This window comes from Alligator mississippiensis, chromosome 4, assembly GCF_030867095.1.
Source record: "Alligator mississippiensis isolate rAllMis1 chromosome 4, rAllMis1, whole genome shotgun sequence".
Lineage (NCBI taxonomy): Eukaryota > Metazoa > Chordata > Crocodylia > Alligatoridae > Alligator > Alligator mississippiensis.
Window position 1 is genome coordinate 148,368,749 of NC_081827.1, and position 21,262 is coordinate 148,390,010.

Here is a 21,262-nt window from a genome sequence, read left to right on the forward strand (position 1 = left end):
CTCGGCACATTGGAATTTTCCCGCCACATGGAGCTTTCTTTGCATGGTGGATTTCTCAGCTGCAGAGAGAAATCCCGGGTGCAAAGAGTTCCCGCCACACGTATGCAAATTTGTACCCCATTATTGGCTGATTCTAAATTATTCCTACGTGGCGGCTAGCAATTGGCTCGCTAGCCGTACAAAAGGCTAGAGCAGTTTCCGCCCAAGTTGGAGGACTCCACAACCATCTCGTGGGGAACTCTGAGCGCGCTGTGGAGCCTAGCAAACTCCGCGTGTGTCTTGGAGGAGGACAGAGAGGCCCAATCAGCTCTTAGCCACTCCCCGTCATAATATGAATTTGACGTATCCCCATGTGAAGCGCTCATAGAGTCGTACATCGACGACTCATCTCGGTTCGGTGCGGTTCAGAAGAGATCTCATTTGTGTTTGTTTGTGTGCAACTGCAACTCAAGCAAGTTTCCTCCCTGCACTGTGACCATCGGCAGCGTAAGTAAAGCTTTCTTTATGAAACCAATACGCCTCCCTGCCTAACTCTACTCCATCGTGGAAAAACCCCACCTGACAGTCCGGGCTACTGGCCATAGCCTCAGACCGACCCTCGGTCCTGACACAAACATCATCCCTACCGGGGCACGAGCACAGAGCTCAGCCATAGGATCCTCTCTGGCTGGTGCTAAAGGAGCAGCAAGGATCAAGCACTCTCTCCCAGGGCCGAGACCGTGCCCAGGCAGCTGGGAGAAAGCCTCTGGCCCGCACAGCCCAGCTCCGTGCAGGGAAGCACGTCTCGCAGCCCCGGATCTCCAGCCGGGATGGAGGGCTCAGCCCATGGAGACTATGATGACACTTCCCTATAAGCCAGCAGCGCTGCCATGCCCGGCTCGTTGAAGCCCGGGTCGCGCTGGCTCCGTGCCCCTCTCCCCACTGTAAAGCCTTCCCCAGAGCGCAGCTGCGGGGGGGCGGGGCGGCCGGACGCGCCCCCGGGCAGGCGGAGGCGGAGGCGGAGGCGGAGCGCCGTGCCCTGCGCTGCGAGCGTGCCGGGGCCGCGGAGGCAGGCAGCACGGAGACCCCGGAGTCCCTGGACCTTGGGGCAGGGGCGAGGCAGAGCTGTGCCGCGGCGGGGATGCGGGCTCTGCCTCCTGCAGCAGGGGCAATACCCGCTTCGGGGGAGACGCGTGGGAGAGGGAGCCGGCCGGCTCCAGCCGCAGAAAGGGCAGCGCGCAGGAGGGGCGACTCCTCCGCTGCCTTTGGCCGCCGGCGCCACAGCCTGCAGGACAGACAGCGCATGCGGAGCAGCTGCAGAGCAAGCAGGGCCTGGGGAGCCCTTTGCCACACCCGGGCTCAGTGTGCCGGGAGGCCGGGAGAGGCCGAGACCATCGCCCGCCCCGCCCCGCCCCGCCCCGCCGGAGGAGCTGCAGGCGCAGAGGTGGCGGAGCAGCTCCTGCCGCCGCCTGCACCCGGTGGGCACGGGGCGGCTTCCCCCTCCCGGGTCTCAGCTCTGCCCTCAGGCATCCCTGAGATCCACGTCTCTGACCTGCTTTGCCCCCTCCTTCCGGCTAGCAGGCACCCGAGTCCCGTGTCAGTGCTGCCGCTCCCTGCACCCCTGGCCGCAGGACAGATGTTCTCTCCCGTGCTTATTTCAGACGTGCCTGGACGGGGTGGCCAGACTTGCCTTTCTTCCTGGAAATACCCACAGCTGTTTCTGTGCCGTTCTCTTACTTTCTCTGCTGTGAAAGTTTGACTGGGAAGTGGCCTGCATTTATTCCTTCCTAACAACCTATTGCTGCACCTCGGCTACTGGGTGGTGCAACGAATTAAGCGCGTGCATGTGTGTGTGTAGCTAGGCCCTGTACCTAAATTGTCTTACTGTTGTCTTGGAGACAGCTGGCCCATGAAAGGGACTTTGAATGAAGTATCTTTTGTTACAAAACAAGAACTCAGTTTTGCAATGCCACTGCTGTCATAACACAGCCCGTTTTTTTAATTGTAAAAATGTGCTTCCTGTTTTGTGGGGATGACTGCAAACACAGAGCCATGCTCCTTGTGTAGGTGCACTAATGCTCTAACATCCATGTGTCGGCAATGTGGAGGTGACGCTGCGGACGGTCTAGGGAAGATGCAAAAGGAAAGAATTCTTGTGAGTGATATCTTTTGTTGAACCAACTGCATGACTGGGATAGACATAGACAAGGTTTTGGGTATCACAGATTTTAACAGAGACCTGAGGAAATATACTGTGTGCAATCTCCTTTTTTTTTTTTTGTTTTTGTTTTGTTTTTTTTGCATTTTGCTGTGCATCATCAGGGCTCAGGATAGGTCAGCAGACTGAATTTGAGCAAGGAGATCTAAGATGCACAGCCTTGAAAAAACATGTGTTAGAAACATGTCTCTTTGCATCCCCGTAAGTCAAATTATTGCACAGATCCATCCCAGACTGATACCATCTGGTTGGATTGCAGCTCAGCTAGTGTCTGGCATCTACTGCTCTTCTGAGGAATCTGTAGTCCAGAAATTATGTTGGGTTAAGTCAGGGCCGGGCAGTTATTTTGGGCAGAGGGCCACTTACTGAGTTTTGGCAAGACATCAAGGGCTGCATGAGAGGCATCCCAGGGCAGATTAATATTAATTTTCTAACTTTTTTAGGGGCCCCGCAGGCTGGATAAAATGACCTGGCAGGCTGCATCCAGCTCCTGGGCCACATTTTGCCTGCCCCTGAGTTAAGTTCACAGTGGGTAACCCGGTATAGAAGTGCACACACGTGCATGCTTGAAAACAGAGCTGTTTTAAGATGAATGATATAAATCAGTAACATACACTGTTCTGTGTTTGACTGGTAAAAAGATATGTCAAAGAACTGCAGTGGAAAGAAAGGAGCAGAACCACAGAGTTTTGGGTGCTCGTTTAGTTGTTTGGGACTAACTAGCATGAAGGTAAGAATTAAACAGTGTATCTTAAAGGTTAGATAGGTCTGTTTTGCTCATGGCCATTTATGTCCTTGGGAAGCTATACTGTATTCCACACTAATTGGAGTTTCCTGAGGTGTGATGGTTTTGTGCCTAGGTGAATGGCATTGCAGTAGTGCAGTTTGGAAATGTCCAAGTTACATGTAACTGAGGCTAGATTGTTACCTGCCAAGATAGGATGGGATGGGATTTCCTAGATGATCTTAAATGGTGTAATTCAGACTGCTACAGGAAGTCTTGGAATTCAATCTGTTTTAACTTTTTCTTTCCCTAGTGGTATTTATGTAACCAAGTAACGCGTGTGATTTTTGTCACTTGGACACTGTTCAGACTTTGCTTCTGCCTATAGCCAGGATTACAAGGGTGGGAGAGAAGGAGTGTGCTTCTATGTTTTAGTCCCATAGTCTAAGGGTTAGGGCACTGGCCAGGAAGTACAAGCCCTTGGTTCTAGGTCCCCCTCAACCAGGGGGGTTTGAATTTAACGAGGCTGAAGTTGGTTGCTTATTCCTGGTTCCCTATTCCTTATTCCCAGTTCCTTACTCCTTATTCCTGGTTCCTGGTTCCTTTACAAAGCTAATAAGGACCCAATAAAAGCTTGTTATTAATGAATTACAAATCCTAAAGAGAGAGGATTTCCTTAGCTATGCATATGTACTAATTAATATCAAGTACAGAGCCCTAAATGAAGCTCAGATTAGGATGTGATTATGGGGCAAAATACTTCTTAGGCCACCCCAGACTTCCTCTCGATGCTACCTGGGGACTGTCCCAAACAACCCTGACCACAGTCCTGTCCGGCCCAAAGCACAGTTTGGCCATGCCAGGCTGCTAACTGACAGCCCCTATGCCCCCTCTACTAAGTAGAATGGCTTGAATAAGGAACTCGTTTTTGGGCTGGGATTATACTTAGAAATCCTTTTTAGGCCACTCTGTGACACACCTCTGTGCCACCAGGGAACTCTGCTGGACATCTCTGACAAGAGACTTGCCTGGCCCAAAACACGGTTTGTCTCTGCCAGGATGCTAACTGACAGCACCCCAGCCACTGTGCTAAATATATAGACCTAAATAATGTCCTCTCCTCTCCAGCGCTTCGAGTCTGACCCCATCTCCCCTCCCCACTTTGGATCCAAGCCCAATCCCCTCCTTCCTCCCACCACTTCAGTTCGATCCCACTCCTACCCCCTCCCTGCTGCTTCAGGTCTGACCCTGCTCCCCTCCTCCCTCCCCAGCCACTTTGCGTCTGCTTGCCCCCCATCTCCCCCTCGCTGCCGGTTGTTCTGGGGGGCATCCAGGATGGGCAGCCACTGCAATACCCCATTTGCCCTCAGGCAGGGAGGCGGGGAGCCCTTGTTCTCCTGGGGCACATTCCTCAACGCCAAAATTCCCCAGAAGCGGTGCAAACTTGGGCCCACGCAATGTGTGCCACCCAGCCAATAGCCACCCACCCTCTTGGGGGTGCATGCGCAGTTGGCTAGAAGCATTATGGACAGACAGATGCACAGACAGACAGACTAAGCCTTTTATTATATTAGTGGGCATGGGGGGGCTGCAGTTAGCAGCATGACATGAAGAAACCGTGCTCTGGGCTGGGCAAGACTCTGGTCAGGGATGTGCAGGGGAGTCTACCGGTGCCACAGAGTCATAGTGTGGGGTGGCCAAGAAGGATTTCCATCTCTAATCCCAGCTCAAAAAGAGTTCCTTATTAAAGCCATTGTCCTTAGTACAGTTGCTGGGAGGAGGGGGGCTCAGGCAGGGGGAGGCTCTGAGTTGGCAGCGTGGCAGAGCCAAACCGTGCTTTGGGCCAGACAGTACTCTGGTCAGGGATGCCTGGGAGAGTCACCCAGTGCCACAGAGTCAGAGTGGGGTGGCCCAACAAGGACTTCCATCTGTAATCCTAGCCCAAAAAAACAGTTCCTTATCCAAGCCATTTTACTTAGAACAGTGGCTGGGGTGCTGTCAGATAGCAGCCGGGCACGGCCAAACCGCCTTTTGGGCCAGGCAAGTCTCTGGTCAGAGATGTCCATGAGAGTCCTCCGGTGGCACAGAGGTATGCCATAGGGTGACTCAAGAAGGATTTCTAGCTGTAATCCTAGCCCAAAAGACTGTTTCTTCCTCAGGTTCACATACTTAGCACAGTGGCTGGGGATGCTGTCAATTGGCAGCCTGGCACGGCCAAACCGCGCTTTGGGCTGGGCAACTTTCTCATCAGAGATGTGCAGGAGAGTTCCCTGGTGGCACAGAGATGTGTTCTGTGGTGGCCCAAGAAGGATTTCTAGCTATAGTTCCTTATTCAAGCCCCATTATACTTAGTAGAGTGGGCATGGGGGCTGTCAGTTGGCAGCCTGGCACGGCCAAACTGTGCTTTGGGCCGCGCAGGACTGTGGTCAGGGTTCTTTGGGACGGTCCTCCAGTGGCATAGACAGGAAGTTTGGGGTGGCCCAAGAAGTATTTTGCCCCATAATCGTATCCTAATCTCAGGTTCATTTAGGGCTCTGTACTTGATGTGGGATATTATTTTACATGTTAATTAGTATATCTGCCTTGCTAATGAAGTGTCTCTCTCTTTAGAATGCATAATTCATTAATAACAAGCTTTTATTGGGTCTAGATTAGCTTTTGAAAAAGGAACCAGGGACCGGGAATAAGAAACCAGGAATAAGGAACTGGGAATAAGGAACCAACTTCAGGCTCATTGAATTTGCACCTCTCATTTCCCAAGAGAGTTCTGTAACCACCAGGCCAACAATTTACCCAGCCTACTCTTGAAGCTGCCCCACTGGGCAACTCAGAGGGGAAGATATTTAGGGCAAATAGGCAGAGAGCAAGCAAGAGGTGGCATAGGTTAGTGACATGGTCAAAGCCCTGGAAGGAAAGAAGTTCCAGCTCCAGATCCCCCACAGATTTTCTGCACTTTGCATTTCATATTCATTGGATAACGTGGAGAACTAGCAACAGGATAGTGTCTGCCCCACTGGGGACATTTTCTTGATGTCCTGCTATCTTCCAGAAATTGTCAAGTTAGCACTACTAATGTACTTTCTATCCCATGTCCTGACCCAACTATATTACAATGGGTGTTTCTCATTGTGTATCCTTTCTTCAGTATTTGCTTCAGTTTCTACTGGTCTGTAGTTTGCTCAGGAACAGAAGGTTTGATCTTGGGTGGCTGGTGGTTATATCCAGCTCATCCAGTATGGGATTCTTTGCTCTTGGTGAGACTACACTGTGCTTGAAGGAGAGGTGGAAAATCTCTTCAGTGATCCTGAATATTCAGCTTAAAATTTCCTGAAGGTCTCACTGGCACAGGCCCCCATCAAGGAGATGATTCCCTGTAAGCCAACCCTGCCTTCAGTGGGGCACCATGCAGTGCAGGGATCCACCCACAGCCTCTTGCAAGATAAGGGCTCTGCAGCCCTAGGAACCTTGTCTATGGTGTTGCTAGTTCAGGGACTGTAAATATGTTTTAAAATTTCTCTAGGTTACACTAGACCTAAGAAGGGACTTCTAGTCATCCTATTGCGCATGTTATTTTTTTAAACATCTTTTTAAACTTCAATGGCTAATTTTTATTTAGATGAAAGGAAGGGACTTTGTAAAGTCATCTCCCAACCTGAAATCTTTCTATTAAGATGTAAAAATGAATATACAGTGGAAATGTCAAATTTCTTGTGTGGCAAGAGATTAATTTCATTTTGATTTTTTTATTATGGCTCATGGACTGGAGCATAAACTTCATTCACTAATTTTACAACTAAATTCATACCCATGTCCATGTGAGGTTTGCACAGAAATAAATGTAGGACATGGTTTTCGTGCAGTTACCAAAGGTGTAGTTGTAATGATGGGTGCACATTCACTTCCCTTGAGTACCACTGGCATTTTTCCCCTTTCTGTCCTTTGTCTTTCCTTACTTTGCTTTCTCTGTTCCTTTAGCCTTCCCAATATTTGAGTATCTCCTTTCTTTCCTTAGTGTTTCTCACCTTCAGCAGCTTTTAACTGCTTAGTGGTCATAAGTATCTTCCACAAGACCTTTGATGAAATAGCAATGAAATGGTTAGTGGTTCATTTAACTGAGATGGTTAAAGTGTCATCTGATGGAGTTATAGAAAACTGTGGTCTGTTTAGCCAGTGTGGATAAATTCACCATAATTCTGATTCTCTACTAGTGCTACCCCCCACCTCTCTCAATTATTAACTCCCTATAAGTGATCACTACTTGATAATTCATGCTGATTTGCATTCCCCTGGGAATGGTACATTAATTAGGGCTGACTATAAGCGGTGTGGGGGAGTTTCTGGTTCTCTGGGCCATTGTTTCAGGCTTCCTGTACACACATACCTGTCTTTATACCTTAAATATTACTTTCATCTCATTTACATCCCTGTTTCTAAGTGTGATAATCCTAAATTCACCGCTTTTCTTTCAGGTAAGCGGTCATTCCTACAGGGATTTAAGAGCACGCAAAGAAAGTGCAACTGCATCTACATTGTCAGTATAATTCTGCTCCTTCTCATCACTGGGGGCTTGGCAATTGCACTAGGTAAGTTGTTTTGATTATTGGGAAGAGCTGGAGTAATACTCTGTTACAGGGGTCAGCAACATTTTTGGTCAGGGTGCTAAAAATGAGTGCAACCTTGACTTATAAGGTGTTGGCATGCCAGGGACAGATGACAGGGCAGCCGTGAGGGCCTGATCCTTGTCGTGGCAGCGCACCCCGACCCCTTCCCCACCATTTGCCCTGAGGCATACATTCCAAGCAAAAGACCCTTGTGTGCCAGGAGTTGGCTACACCTATTACCTTCTTTTAAATATATATTTTTATCTCTAATTGACACTCCTAAGCTTTGCGCAGGTAAATACTAAAATTATTCTCCACTGTTACATGATGTGCAAGGAGATAACATTACCTATATCTTCACTTCTTGATCTCTCTGCAGCCCTAAGAGACTTACTTGAATAGCAGTGTAAAATAGTGTCACCCAGAAATGCTGTTGTAGTTAAATGCTCATTTACTGTCATTTTGATTATGTTTTAATTCATATTTTTGAAACAGATCATGTTCATTCTGCCCTGGTGAAATTCCATTAAAGGTGCTATTGGGGTAGGCCTGAAAATGCCATTTACAGTAAAGGGAAGTCAGAGGGGAAATCAACCCAAAGAGATTGGTTCCCAACCAGGATTGTTTTGTTGCCTTTTATTTTTTGCTTTATTTTCTTAATACCCCTTTTTGACCCAAGGGGCCAGCCAAACTCACAGGTTGTTGTGGTTAGCTGAACAACCTGCAGGTCCCTACAGATTGGAACATGAGTTGTACTGGGGATCATTTGCAAGGTGACACCATGAAGCTCTGCGTTCTTGGAGGATTTGGGGATGGCTCTAAGCACGTGCTGCACCACGTGGCTGCAGACAGCAGCACCGAGCAGACCACTCTTCTAATGAAGATCCAAGTTCTTGCAATCCAAATGGAGTTCCTTTATAACTGCACAGCGCTGTCTGCATGAAACACGGTGGCAGCAGATGAGAACCACAGTGAAGAATGTGTGATTTGAAGCATCACCCACACAGCGAAGAAAGCAGGCAGCACGGAGGGCCTCAGACCCCTTGCATATTTGGATTTCCATCAAGAAACCTGGCAGCAGCATGGAAGCACTGGAAGGAAGAGTTAAACTTACACACATGGCTGACTCTGCTGGACAAGATGAGAAAATAAAGATAAATCTTTCTCATTACCTCATCGGGACAAAGGGCAAAGAAGTGAGTGCAACACTGGACCTCTGAGGGGCCCAGTACATCAGAGCAGCTGAGGAGGGCTTTTGATAAGTAAACATTAAATAAAAAGTGAGACTGTGGAAAGGTACTCTTTTGGGGGGGGGTTTGGGCGGGGGGCGTTGTTTTTTTGCAGGGTGTTTTTTTTTTTAATTTTTTTTTAAACCCGGAATCAGGATTTGGAAGAGGAATAGATAATGATGTTACAGAGCTGAAAACATTGGCATCCAGTATAATTTGGGGACCATAACAAACTCTCTAATAAGAGACAGAATTATTTGTGGGACGTCTGATCCTATCCTGCTAAGGAAGAGATTGTTTAGAGAGGCTGATCTGCCTCTGGGCAAGTGTCCAAATTTTACAAGCAGCTGAATCAGTTAAGGGAAGAGTCACAACAATTGCTGGTGTAGAACAAATACACAGGGTCAATATGAAGAGACCCGGGAGCCAGAACAAAGAAGGGACCGCTGAGAACCTGGTCCCCAGGCTCCAGTGCTGGTACTAAGGGAAAAAGCATGCAAGAAAGAAGAAGAGCCTAGCATATGGCAAAAATGTCTGAGCTTTGGGACACAAAACCAGGTTTTGTGTCCCAATGCTGTGACACCCGCAAAAGAAATAAACCCAGAATATAAACAGTAGGGGAGGACACTGAGATGTTTGATAAGGGAGGTGAAGACTTTTCTGTGATTTTTGGAGTTTGAAATACTCTGAACATGCATGCTCTACAGAAGAAAGCTGATAAACTGTCATCTGCTATATTTGCAGCTCTGCTAATGAACCAGCGATCAGTCAGATTTCAGCTTGATTGTGGAACCAGATGAAATGTAATTCCTACAGAACTACTCTCAACAGTGAAATCAAATTGGAGAGGTGCGAGCATTTGTACAGGGACCTACTTAAATTGTGGTTTTGTGATTTGCATGGAAACTATAAAAAAACGGCATTTTCTGCGATTACCATGAAAAATATGTTTCCCACAATTTTGTGTAGAATCACTGTAAAAAAACAATAAAATAAAAGCATAGCAGAATACAAAGAAAGCACGGCAATTCCTGCAGGCATTGAGCAGGTGGATTGAGAGAGCACTACTGTAGAGGCTGAGCTGGTGACATAGACACAGTGTAGGCGCTAGTCAGGAAAGTGAAAGAGTTTTGGCCCCTTCTTTTAAGAAGTCACATGCAATGCTGCAATCTGAAGATGTTGAATGAAAAGAAATCCAAGACAGCTAATTACATTTCAGCTCAGAACCGTGTAAGGAAGCTCCCTGTAGGAACCTTGCATGGAGATGGTGGTAATTATTTTGTTCACTCTGGATCGTGACCCCGGATGCATCGAGGAAAAATAGCACTGATTGGCATTTAGAGTCTGAATTGCATATAAAACAAAAGGCTGCTGCAGAGCCTGAAGGTTAGAGCAGAAACAAAGAACTATGTCCTCAATTTTTAAAAGAACCACTGAAAGCAGTTTGACAAGAAGAAAGGCTACATTTGCACTAGTGGAGGCATTCATGGCTGACAGCATTCTTCTGGAGAAAACTGATAACCAGGGCTGTCCTGTCCTATGCTTTGAAATCTGAGGCCGCAGGGGGCCCCTGCAACCAAGACCGCAAGGGACCCCGAACCTTGCAGCCGTGAATACTCTGGCACTGCCACCGCCACCAGTTTCTGCAGGTGCCCACCACCATCCCCCCACTGCTGACAGCTTCTCCGCATCAGGGGGCCACAAAACTATAACTTGCAGGGAAGGAACTTTGGGCCGGCCCTGTTGATAACCTTAAATGAAGGTACAACTTGAACAAATGTGTACTAAACGCTGAGAGTTTCCCATATGCAAAAAATCTTCACCAAGATCAACCAGCAGGAGTCATAGCTTTGCATCTTCAGTCTGATTCATATTCTGCCAATGCAGATTTTGTCATTTCAAGTGTAATACACGAAGCTACAACTGCCCAAGGTAATAATGTTCTGCACTTTTTTTTTTGTACCTGGGACACCAAATACCATGACCTGCCTGTTTTTCAAACAGAGCCAGTTCACCTTGCATCTGTCAAGTTTTCTAGTGTGGTACAAGCTGTAGTGAACAGGGGTGCACCAATAAATGTTGTTTGGGGCAGAACCCATGGCTGACGATTAACCAGCCATATCGACCTATACTGATCCACTAGCTGATGTGCAGCCCAGCAGCTTAGAGAGCACCATCCAGCTGGTAAGTCTGAAGTGGGGAAGGGATGTGGAGGGGGCAGGTTGAGGACCCCAGGGTGAGGGAGGGAGTAGGGCTGGGACTGAGGGAAGGGCAGGGGCATGGGTAGCCACTGCCCAGCTGGGACAGGGTGGGGTGCAGGACAGCCACAGTCAGCTCATTGGGGGAGGGGGCAGGTTGGAAGGGGCAGCTCCCACCGCTGCGCACACCTCGGAGGCATGGAAGACATGTACCTGCAGATTTGTGCACAGGGCGAGGGCAGTCTGCCGCTGCAGGTTCGGGGCCAGGGGCTGCACCGGCTTCTTCCTGACAGGGGGGCTGGGCCGGGGCTGTGCTGAAACAGGTGATGGTGGTGCTGGGAGGGGGAGCTACAGAGGGCTACAGCAAAATTTGGGGTGGCTGTACTCTCCCCCGAAGTCATCGCTCCCCATGTCACTGCCCCAACCTGCCTGCCTCGAGTGCAGCACTGGCCCAGGTCCCCTGCTGGGAAAAGGCTGGCACAGCCCCTGGCCCTGAGCCTGCAGTGGCAGCCTGACCTTGCCCCAGACACAGATCCGGGGGGCACATGCCCCTGATGCCTCCCCCCGCCCCTTTGGTGTGTGAAGTGGCGGGATCCGTTCCCCCCCACCCCTCATCACCCCCAGACGAGCTGCGCGTGGCTCCATCTCATGCTCTGCTCCACCCTGGCTGGGCTTCTGCCTCTGACCCTGCCCCATTACCTTTCTCTCTGCGGGGGCCTTGATCTGCGTCCCCCAGGGCCCTTCCCTCCCCCTGCCCCTTCTCCCCCACAGACTTACCATCCAGACACTGATCTCCAAGCTGCCGGGCTGCGGTTGCATACATTCACATGGCATTTATCGGTGACATAGTTGGCTACACCAGCCAAAACAAATGATTGTCGATAATGTCAAATTTCCTTTTATCAGTGCACCTCTAGTAGTGAAGGCTGTTTTACACTACGGCTTAGAATTTAATTAGGTCTCAGCTTTTCTGTCTGATAATGCATTTTATATGTGCAAAGCTTTCTCTGACATGCTCTGTAGAATAATGCCCTGCACAATTCATGTCACCTGCAATGCACACATCCTTTCTCTAGCAAGTGATGTCTGGCATGCACATTTTCCTGATGTGGATAGCCTGGTTTCCTCTTTTAAAAAAGTGTTCAAACATTGTCTAGGCCATAAGCTTCAATATAGGAAGTCCATTGCCAATATATGGAGTGCATTGCCAATCAAACCAGGGATCTACATGCAACTGTATCACTTCCACCAGAGCCAGTGCTTACAAGGTGGAATTTGTGGTTCAGCTTAGTTCATTACCATGCCAAAAATATGAAATACCACCCTGAATTTCTGTGCGAGGAGCTTGAAATCACACCTGGCACACAGCAGATGCTTAAACTACATGATCTCTTAAGACAGGGTTACACTGAAGCTGAAGTTTAAATTTGTGGTTGAAAATGAGATCCAGTTCATGGAATTTCTAATGTGTTTTGAGAGCTGGCAGGTGGTGATCCATGAAGCACGCAACACACTGATGGATTTGATAAGTTGGGTGAAAGACATGGCATCAAAACAGCGTTCAAACTGTCAACATGAAAAGCAGTGGAGACAAGAACTGTTGCAGGCAACAGCTGCAAAGTTGAATCAGTACTACAAGTATGATCAGTCACTACCACTGCAGTTTAAACAACTGGCTGCCTCCTTTTCTAGTGCTAGTCACATCTTTAACCTCAATAGATGCCTTTTCTGAGATTTGACCCTCAGCTACTGAAATCAATCCCTGGATCGCAGAAAGAGCATGACAAGGAACCTGCTGCTTAAATGAAGTTGGTCAGCGTGCCAGGTGCCTTTGACTGTGACTGTATTTTGGCATTCTGTTTGTTTCTGATCAGCTTCGACATCTCCACAACTTGGCAAAATGCTGCTTTACCATTCCAACCCCTTCAGTGGAAGGAAAACATGTGATCTCAGTGTATGGACAAGCATTCATACCGGAAAGACAGAGGATATCAGCTGCAGCTGCTGGTGGATGCTGCATGCTAGTTTTTAACAACTACCATGAATTATTTTTATCTAGGTTAGCATTATTTAATATCACTAAACTTTTTGTAAAATGTTAATAATTAGAGGTGCACCGATACATCAGTCCCATATCGGATTGGCATGGATGGAAGGAAAATTGACAGTATTGGCAGTCAGTGTTTTTTGGCTGATGTGGCTGATTAATGTCGCTGATAAATGTCCCATGCATGAACGCAGCCACAGTGCAGCACACGGGAGGCCAGGAGTGTGGCCCAGTAGTGTGGAGAGCATCCAGATCCAGCTGGTAAGTCTGTTGTGAGGGAAGGTGCGTGGCAGGGGGGGCAGGCAGATTGAGGCCCCAGGGGTGAGGGAGGGAGTGAAGCTAGTGCAGGGGCAGGGGCAGGAACTGCACAGCTGCGGCAGGGCATGGGGTGCAGGATAGAGCTGTGAGCAGCTTTTCTTGGAGCTGCAGAGAGAGGGTTGTGGCTCCTGCCACGGCACGCACCCTGGGAGCATGTCCCCAGATCTGTATGCAGGGGAAGGACGGGCCGCAACTGCAGGCTGGGGCTGGCACAGGGAGCTTCTTGGTGGGGGGTTGGGCTGGTGCTGCACTTGGGGCAGGCAGTGGGAGTGCTGGGAAGGGGCTACTGCGAATGTTCTGGTGGCTGCAGTCCCCCCCCGTCCTGTAGCTCCTTTTTCCACCTAGTCTAGCCCAGTCCCCCACTGAGAAAATCCTGGCTTTGCCCTTGGCCCCAGACCACAGCGGCAGCCCCTCCTCGCCCCATGCACAGATCCAGGCAGGGGCAGACACCCCCATGCCCTGCTGGAGTGCGTGTCGCAGCGGGAGCTGCCATCCCCCCACCCGCCCCCCTCCTTCCCGGATAAGCACTGTTTAGCTCCTGCCCCAGCCCCACTCCCTCACTGTAGGGGCCTCAATCTACCCCCCACACACACCCCTCCTCCCCCCTTCCCCCACAACACACTTACCAGCCGGATGCTGCTCTCTAGGCTGCCCACCTGCATATCAGCGATCAGATCAGTATTGGCTGATATGACTTATTAAAAATTCAGAATGTGACTCTGCCCAGGGCCCTAACCACATTCTCCCAAAGCCCCGCAGTCTTGGGGTTTCCAAGGAAACCAGCCAGGACCTGCATGGGTAGGGTGTGTGGCCAAGTGGATAGGTTGGGGTTGCAGGTGGGTGGGGAGCTGTGTCTAGGACTGAATCTGGGATCTGGAGGCTGTGACAGTCTGGGACCAGGGCTAAGCCCAGGCCAGAGCCATGATCTGCTCCCTGCATTCACCTACCCACGGAACCCGTACCCATCATGAGGGTGTGAATGGACTGGATCGCAGCTTTAACCTGGCCCCAGCCCCACAATGTCACCACCCTGCAATTCTGCCCCAAGTTTCAGTCTACAAACTAGTCAAGGGGGACCAGCAGGCATTGGGAGAGTCCCTATTCCCCTGAACACTCCCGGGAGTTACAAGAAACAACAGAAACAAGCTAGCAGAGGGTAGTTTCAGGCTAGACATTAGGAGGCACTATTTCACTGTCAGGGTAGCTAGGACCTGGAACCAACTTCCAAAAAAAGTGGTGCTGGCTCCTATCCTGGGGGTCTTTAAAAAAAGGCTGGACAAACATCTGGCTGGGGTTGTTTGACCCCAGCACTCTTTCCTGCCATGGCAGGGGGTCGAACTAGATGATCTCCTCAGGTCCCTTCTGACCCTACTAACTATGAAACTATGATCCTGGCCTTTCCTGCCTATCCCACTCCCAAACACAGCTCCCTGCCTGCCCATGGCCCTATCCCATCTGGCCAGGTGTGCACCCTGCGCAAGTGGGTCCTGCCTTCAGTGGTGGGTGCAGGGCTGACTCAGTGGGGTACCTGGGCAGCAGTGCTGGGTCTGACAGTGGTGGCAGCCAGAATGAGCTGCCACTGCAGAGAAATGAGTCCAGCCACTGTGCCCTGCTGCATGCCTAGAGGCGGCAGAACTGATTGCATGAGGCACCATCCAGACTGCCACACGTGCCTGGGGACCTGCCACGGACCAGACAGAATCCCTTGACAGGCCACATATGGCCTGTGGGTCTTATTTTGCCCACCACTGCCATAAGGGCACATGCAGACCAGGAGGACCTATCTAATATGAAGGCTGTTGGGGACCAGTAAGGTCTGAGAGGGATCTGCTGACAGAAGGACAGATTAGGGCTTTCTGTAGGACCCTTGGGCAGCCTAGCCTTCCTTTCCAAAGATAAGGAAGAACGTCAAGATGTGGCGGGTGGGGAAGAAGGGGAAGATAACCTAGAGCAGGGATGGGCAAAATACGGTCCGTGGGCTGAATGTGGCCCTCAGAGGGACTTTGTGAAGCCCATAGCAGGTCCCTCAGTTCTGCTTGGCCCTGTTGCCATCTACCATGGGGCTGGGTCAGCACTGAGGTGGGACTACATTTCCTGGGAGCCCTGGTGGTGATGGCTCCTGGCTGCCACCAGCAGCAGCCCTGGCTTCATGGAGATTGGCCAGGACCTGTGCAGCTAGGGTCCAAACCATGGGCTGAGGATACTGCCCAGGACCTAGTGGTGGGCGTGGGTGCCTCCCACTCACCGCTGCCAAGCCCTTCTTGCTGTGGCTGTCCAGAGCCTGCTCTGCAGCTGTTCTGTGCTACCTCCCTGCTGGGCGCAGAGACCCAGGGCAGCCCAGAGGTGGTGCTGGTTGTGACAGTGGGGAGGAGCTGCAGGGCAGCCCCAGTGCAGGCTCCAGCTGGCTGCAGTGAGAAGGGCTCCAGCAGTGGTGAGAGGGAGGTGGCTTCACCTGCTGTTTCCCAATCCCCAGCAACACCTTCTGTCCAGCTGCTGCCTCTGCTGAATCCAGGAAGCAGCAGCACCATCCCATCCTTGGGGTAGAAGGGTGGCCTGGAGGTGGCACTTGTGGTGGCAGGGGCCCCAGTTGAGTGTCCCTGCCACAGCTTCCCCCACCCATGCCCACACCAACTCCCCACTTGCCCACAGCCCCATCCCATATAGGGAGGTTTGGGGAGCTGTTGCAGGGTGTAGGGGTGCTGGCTTGGCCCACAGCAGCTCCCCCAAACTTCCTATGTGTCCAGTGCACCCACATAATTGACCATCCCTGACCTAGAGCTAGAGCACAACAGGAGCCACGTGGCCACCAAGGAGTGTCACAGCCACCCTTGGTTTACAGAGTCTAACTGAAGATAATTGGTATACTTTCAGCCTTTGTTTCTGCTGTACAACCTTCATGTTTTCTGCACATTTTCTCTTGCTTTCTCAGGATTTGTCATGAAAATAGAGAAACTTGTTCTATATTAACAGACCCACTGATTTGTTTTCTGCCTTCCCAGTGAAACATACTTCACCTCAAGAGTGCAACAACTGCCCAAAAGGTTGGATGGGATACAATGGGAGATGTTACTATTTTTCCAATGGGACCAGAAATTGGAATGAAAGTCTTGAATTCTGTTCATCGCTTGGTGCTTCTCTGGTCATAATAAAAACCAAATCAGACCTGGTAAGTGCAAAATAAAATGCAGTCTTGAACTAGAATTTCACAAAGATCCTTTTTACCGACTTGTCTTTTTCAACTATTGATCTCTGTCAGAGGTAGAAATGGGCAGTGCTGTGCCCTGGGTGGCAGCAGCACAAATTGCAGCAGCTATAGCTGGGTTGTCAGCAGTGCCTGGGAGAGCAGCGAGAGCAGCTGCTATTTTTATTCCCCTCCTTAAGTCGGAGCCGAGGGCTGGTGCCCCAGTCCCGCCTCCTTAGTTATGCTACTAATAGGTAAGAAAAGATGTTCAAAGAGAATAGCTAGATATGCCTTATAAGAGATGTCCAGCATTGAAAGTAATAGTGGCAAGGATGGAGTTTACAGGCAAAAAAAAAAAAAAATTAAGATGGACCCCGAAATTCCCCCTAGCCAGGCCGAGGTGTGCTGTGCCCTGGCCTGAACTCTAGGCTGTCAAAAGATAACAGACATCCAGCACAGCCTGCTGCACAAGCCTGTTTTCACAAGAAGAAAAGAGAGACTAAATTAGTCAAAATCCAGAAGTTTGCTTCCACAACTCAGGGTCTGAGTTTAAGAATGGGTGAATAAGGGTGTTTAACCAAACAAAATCAGTTTGTTGGAAATTATGCCTAATTGTTGGCAAATTAATGAGGACTTGGGTTATCCCCTGACCTCTCCGGATGAGGGTATTAAAGATTTTGGGGGAGGGAATTAAAATGCATTGGAAATGTGGGCTGACAGAAGCAGCCTCTACCATTACCCTATCATCATATGGGATACAGAGTGACATTACTGAGTTCCCATCCCCTTCTCCCTCCCAATGCTAAGATATGTCCTGAGATCGGGACCTACATGCCATCACTAACTTCAGATAAATCCTAAATGACAGCTGGGCTCCAATACTTGGTTTCCTGCTCTCCCTGAAGAGCTGTTTTCTTCTAGATTTAGTCTCTTCCTTAGCTCTCTCCCTTTGCTTCTGTCTAATGGGTGCAGCCCAGCCTGGCAGGGCAGTTCCATCCTTTGCAATGGTACCATGAGCCTGATATCAGAAAGGCAGCTCGAAAAGAGGCACAAACAACAACATGATAGAATTTTATCAGGTCTTGAGTGACTCCTTGGGCTGTGTGCTCTGCCTGTTTGTTTCCACTCGTGTCCTGCTGGAATTGCAAGTGGAAGAGACAGAAACTGCACGTCCGATCCTGGCTGTTGTTTTCTTTTCCTGTGTGCTCGTGCTCTTGTGCATGGAACTGCACCAGCCTATCTCAACAGGCTTTCCCCCCTTCTCAAGAAGGACAGTTAATGTCATGTTCAATCCTAACTTGTCACCATACAGAACTTTAATTAAACTTTATCGCTAAAGGAAAGAGAGCAAGGGATATTGTTGAAATGAAAATGTTGTTTCACATTTAATCAACTCAAACCTCTTTCTCTACTTTTTCCTGTATTACTAACAAAAGGATATACTAGTTTTTAAGGATTGTGTTGCAGCCTCAGTCTTCATACTTGACAACCTGTACCATCTTCAGCTGTTCAATACTATACAATGACAAGGTCATAAAAACACCTGCAAATCTCCAAGCCCACTTATTCCATCCAAATTAACACAACAAAAGAGAGGCTAGGACAAAGTCCTGCAAGGAATGTGGGATTTTACTTTTGTTGTGAATTGCCCAAAATAAATGCACAGAGATGGTCACTGCAGAGTGGATGACTTACCCACAAGGTGGCATGGAGAAGGGCATCTGGGAAAGGAGCCCAGATCTCCTAGTGCTTGGTTTTGTGACCCAGCCCCTCTTTTGGTTTAAGCTTCAATGTTTTGTATCATTTTCCCTGTTACTTGGCCTCACTCCTATTGTCATCTCCTTTTTATTACACCAGTGCCGCTCTTTTTACCCATTACTGCGTTAGCTCGTTCTACAGGTAAAGACAATCAGGAAGCTGGCAGCATACCTCCAGTGGAATAATAGCCTCTATGCTGTCCACAAACAGAACCTCAGTTTCATTTTGCTGCCCTATCTGCCCTGCTAGTGGAGGTCTGGCAGGGCAAAGCAGTAGACTAGGTCCGATCTTCATAAGGAGTCTGGAGGCAAGTATTAGTTCTCTGTGTTATAGTCATATCAAAGGGTAAAGGATTGGGCCATTGATACACATTAGAGTCATACCAGTGACTTATATCAAGACAGGATTTCACTGTAAGCCTTTTGTAAACTGTATGCAATTATAAGAGGAATAACTCTAGTCTTGCTGGATTTAATTATAGGAAATCATCAACCGTTACAAAGAACATTTTTACTACTGGATTGGACTGACAAAAGGAGCTGAAGGGTGGCGATGGGTGGATGGATCACCTTTTACAAATGACATGTAAGTTAGTGGGTATGGCTGCCCACCCATACCCCATCATTAGTGTGGGGAGGTGACTAGAAATAAAGGAAGTTAAGGTGTTCTGAAAGCAGCATTGTAGATACTGATTTGGAATTGTATTTTCCTTATACAACAGGTTTGTTTTTGACTGAAATGGCATTGACACACTACTCAGACTATCTTCAGGTTCACAGCAGTTAAGTTTCTGTGCTCTTTTCCTCCTTCACAGAATCACACTTGAGAATGAGGCACCAAACCTGAACTGTGGTTACCTGAATACAGAGAAGATTGTTACCATAGTCTGTGAATCTCTCAGGCGCTGGATCTGTATCAGAGATGTCAACCATACCTTTGGCCCCTCCAGAGCTGCCTCCTGAGGGTCTGGCTGCGCTTGTAGCAAAACCCCAGTTTTTCGTTTTTTTCTTTTTAAATGCATTCCCTCTTTCCCCAACCATTTCTGACCTTGTCTCCCCCTCTCTATTCCCTATAGATAAGTATAAGTGAGATAAGACATAGGATAAGCTTCAGCATTTGATTTTGGTAGCAAGTTGTATTTGTTTTGTTTTTTCCCCCTTCTTTATATTGTAAAAAAAAAATAGCTCCCTCTGAATGACCGAACCATCAACACCAATACCTGGACCAATGACCCAGCCCTTGGAACCAGCCTCGGCATTTAAGAAACAAAAGATGAGGCAACCCACCATTGTGCCAGGCTCCACATGCTCAGTAAGAACACCTGGAGCCCTCTGGGACCAGACTGACCTTGCCTGGACAGGCCCTCCCCATAGGAGACCAGAGGTAGTCTGCCCCATAAAAGGGGTAGCGAAGACTGACTCCTTGGGACGCCCTCTCCATCTGGACCAGCACTACACCACTCCACCTATCCACCCAGAGGCCCTGCCAGCGACCCCACTCCCGACAACACCTACTGGACAAGGACCCTGTCACAGAGCACTGAGGTGCCCTGTGCCTGAAGAGGGGAAAACTGCTAGGGAAGGAGTCCTAGCAATGACTAAGGAGCACAGCTGTGGGTTGCCAGGGTGACCAAAGCAGGTCAGCTGACCAGAAGGGGCAGGGCCTGGCCCTTATAAAGCCCCGGAGCTGAGGCCTGAGGCAGTTCCCTGCCAGTAGCCAGAGAGGCTGGAGCTCCTGGAGTAATGATGTGAGAACCGCAGGTACAGCTTGACTTGAGTTGAGCAATGTTGTTGTAGCCAGGTGGCTTACGTTTGAGTTATAGCCAGGAGGCTCAAGTTTGTGTTGCTGTTTGTTAAAACCGGTGGTTTGGGTGAGGCTATTAGGGGTTGGAGGAGGCCTCATAGGGGACTCACAGCAGAGTGTGAGAACCCCAGCGCCAGCAGGCGCAGCACACGGGGTGCATACACCCCAGCCCCAGAGAGGGGCGCTTGAGAAGCCCCAGAGCAGGCGTGGCGAGCCCCAGAGAGGGGAGCACTATTGAGAAGCCCAAGTGGGGTGCGGCGAGCCCCAGGAGGGGGGCAGCATGACTGAGAAGCCCAAGTGTGGGCACGGAGAAGGAAGGCCCAGGGAGAACAGGAAGGGGCCAAGATTAGGATAGACCTGAGTTAACATCGGCGAGGTGTGGACTGCAGTGTAGGGGAGGAAACAGAGCCGCAGATAGCGCCCCCTAGCAGCGGGGCAGTATAAGGGCAGCCTCCCGCTGATAAACACTAATTAATTAAGACCAAGGCATGGCAGGAGAGTAGGCGGGCGGTTGCCCCAGGGACAGGTGTGTGGGCCACATTGAGGGCGGCTCAGAGTGACTACCTGTCACAGACCCCTTTCCAGCCTGGATATGTAGCTATCACCCCCTACCCTCTCTTCAACCAAGGACTTGGACTCTGCTTATCTTCCCTGCGTGGACTCCAGCCCTTCCACTGAATCTCTTTCTCTTGCTCCCATTGTGAGTGCTTGTGTGTGTGTGTGTGTGTGTGTGTGTGTGTGTGTGTGAGTGAGTGCTTGTGTGAGTGTGTGTAAGAACCAAGCTGTACAGTAAAGTGTTTATTTAATAAAACTGTTATTTGGACCCCTGTGTTGGGTTTTGCTTTACTACGGTTTCGGCCCTGCTCCAATCTCAGCTCCTCACCCCTCTAACTTCTGTCTCATTTCTCCCTCTCCTGCTTCTGGCTCCCCGCCACCTCCAACACCTGTCCTGAGCTCCTCTCTGCCTCCAAACCCCCTGTTTCATTGCCACTGTCTTGTCCCCACTGCCTTTTCCCCAGATCTCTGCCACTACTATTGCTTTGTCTCCACCGCCTTTTCTCCTGATCTCTGCCACTGTTATTGCCTTGTTCCCACTGCCTGTCTCCCTGAGCTCCCAGGTTTCTGTCTCAGTTTCTTTCCTGACTGTCTTCTCCCTGCCACTACTTATCTGCCATCCCTCCCCCCCCCCCAATATCTCAGCTGTCT

The 21,262-nt window shown here is 49.6% G+C and overlaps 1 protein-coding gene across 1 annotated transcript; it reads left to right on the forward strand.

Annotated features, from left to right (window-relative positions):
• The first annotated feature begins 357 nt into the window (after nucleotides 1–357).
• Nucleotides 358–20,879, forward strand: LOC132250255 (killer cell lectin-like receptor subfamily F member 1). Its single transcript, XM_059726784.1, has 5 exons — nucleotides 358–486; nucleotides 7,391–7,504; nucleotides 16,314–16,480; nucleotides 18,735–18,838; nucleotides 19,068–20,879. Exons 3-5 carry the CDS (start codon nucleotides 16,361–16,363, stop codon nucleotides 19,213–19,215), a joined length of 372 nt encoding a protein of 123 aa, XP_059582767.1. The 5' UTR covers nucleotides 358–486; nucleotides 7,391–7,504; nucleotides 16,314–16,360; the 3' UTR covers nucleotides 19,216–20,879.
• Nucleotides 20,880–21,262: the final 383 nt, after the last annotated feature.

Bases quoted from the DNA above. Each gene is read 5' to 3' on its own strand.
- LOC132250255 (XM_059726784.1), top strand. From the start codon at position 16,361: ATGGGATACAATGGGAGATGTTACTATTTTTCCAATGGGACCAGAAAT. The intron at 16,481-18,734 runs GTAAGTGCAAAA...ATTTAATTATAG, and splicing joins TAAAAACCAAATCAGACCTG to GAAATCATCAACCGTTACAA. The intron at 18,839-19,067 runs GTAAGTTAGTGG...CCTCCTTCACAG, and splicing joins TCACCTTTTACAAATGACAT to AATCACACTTGAGAATGAGG.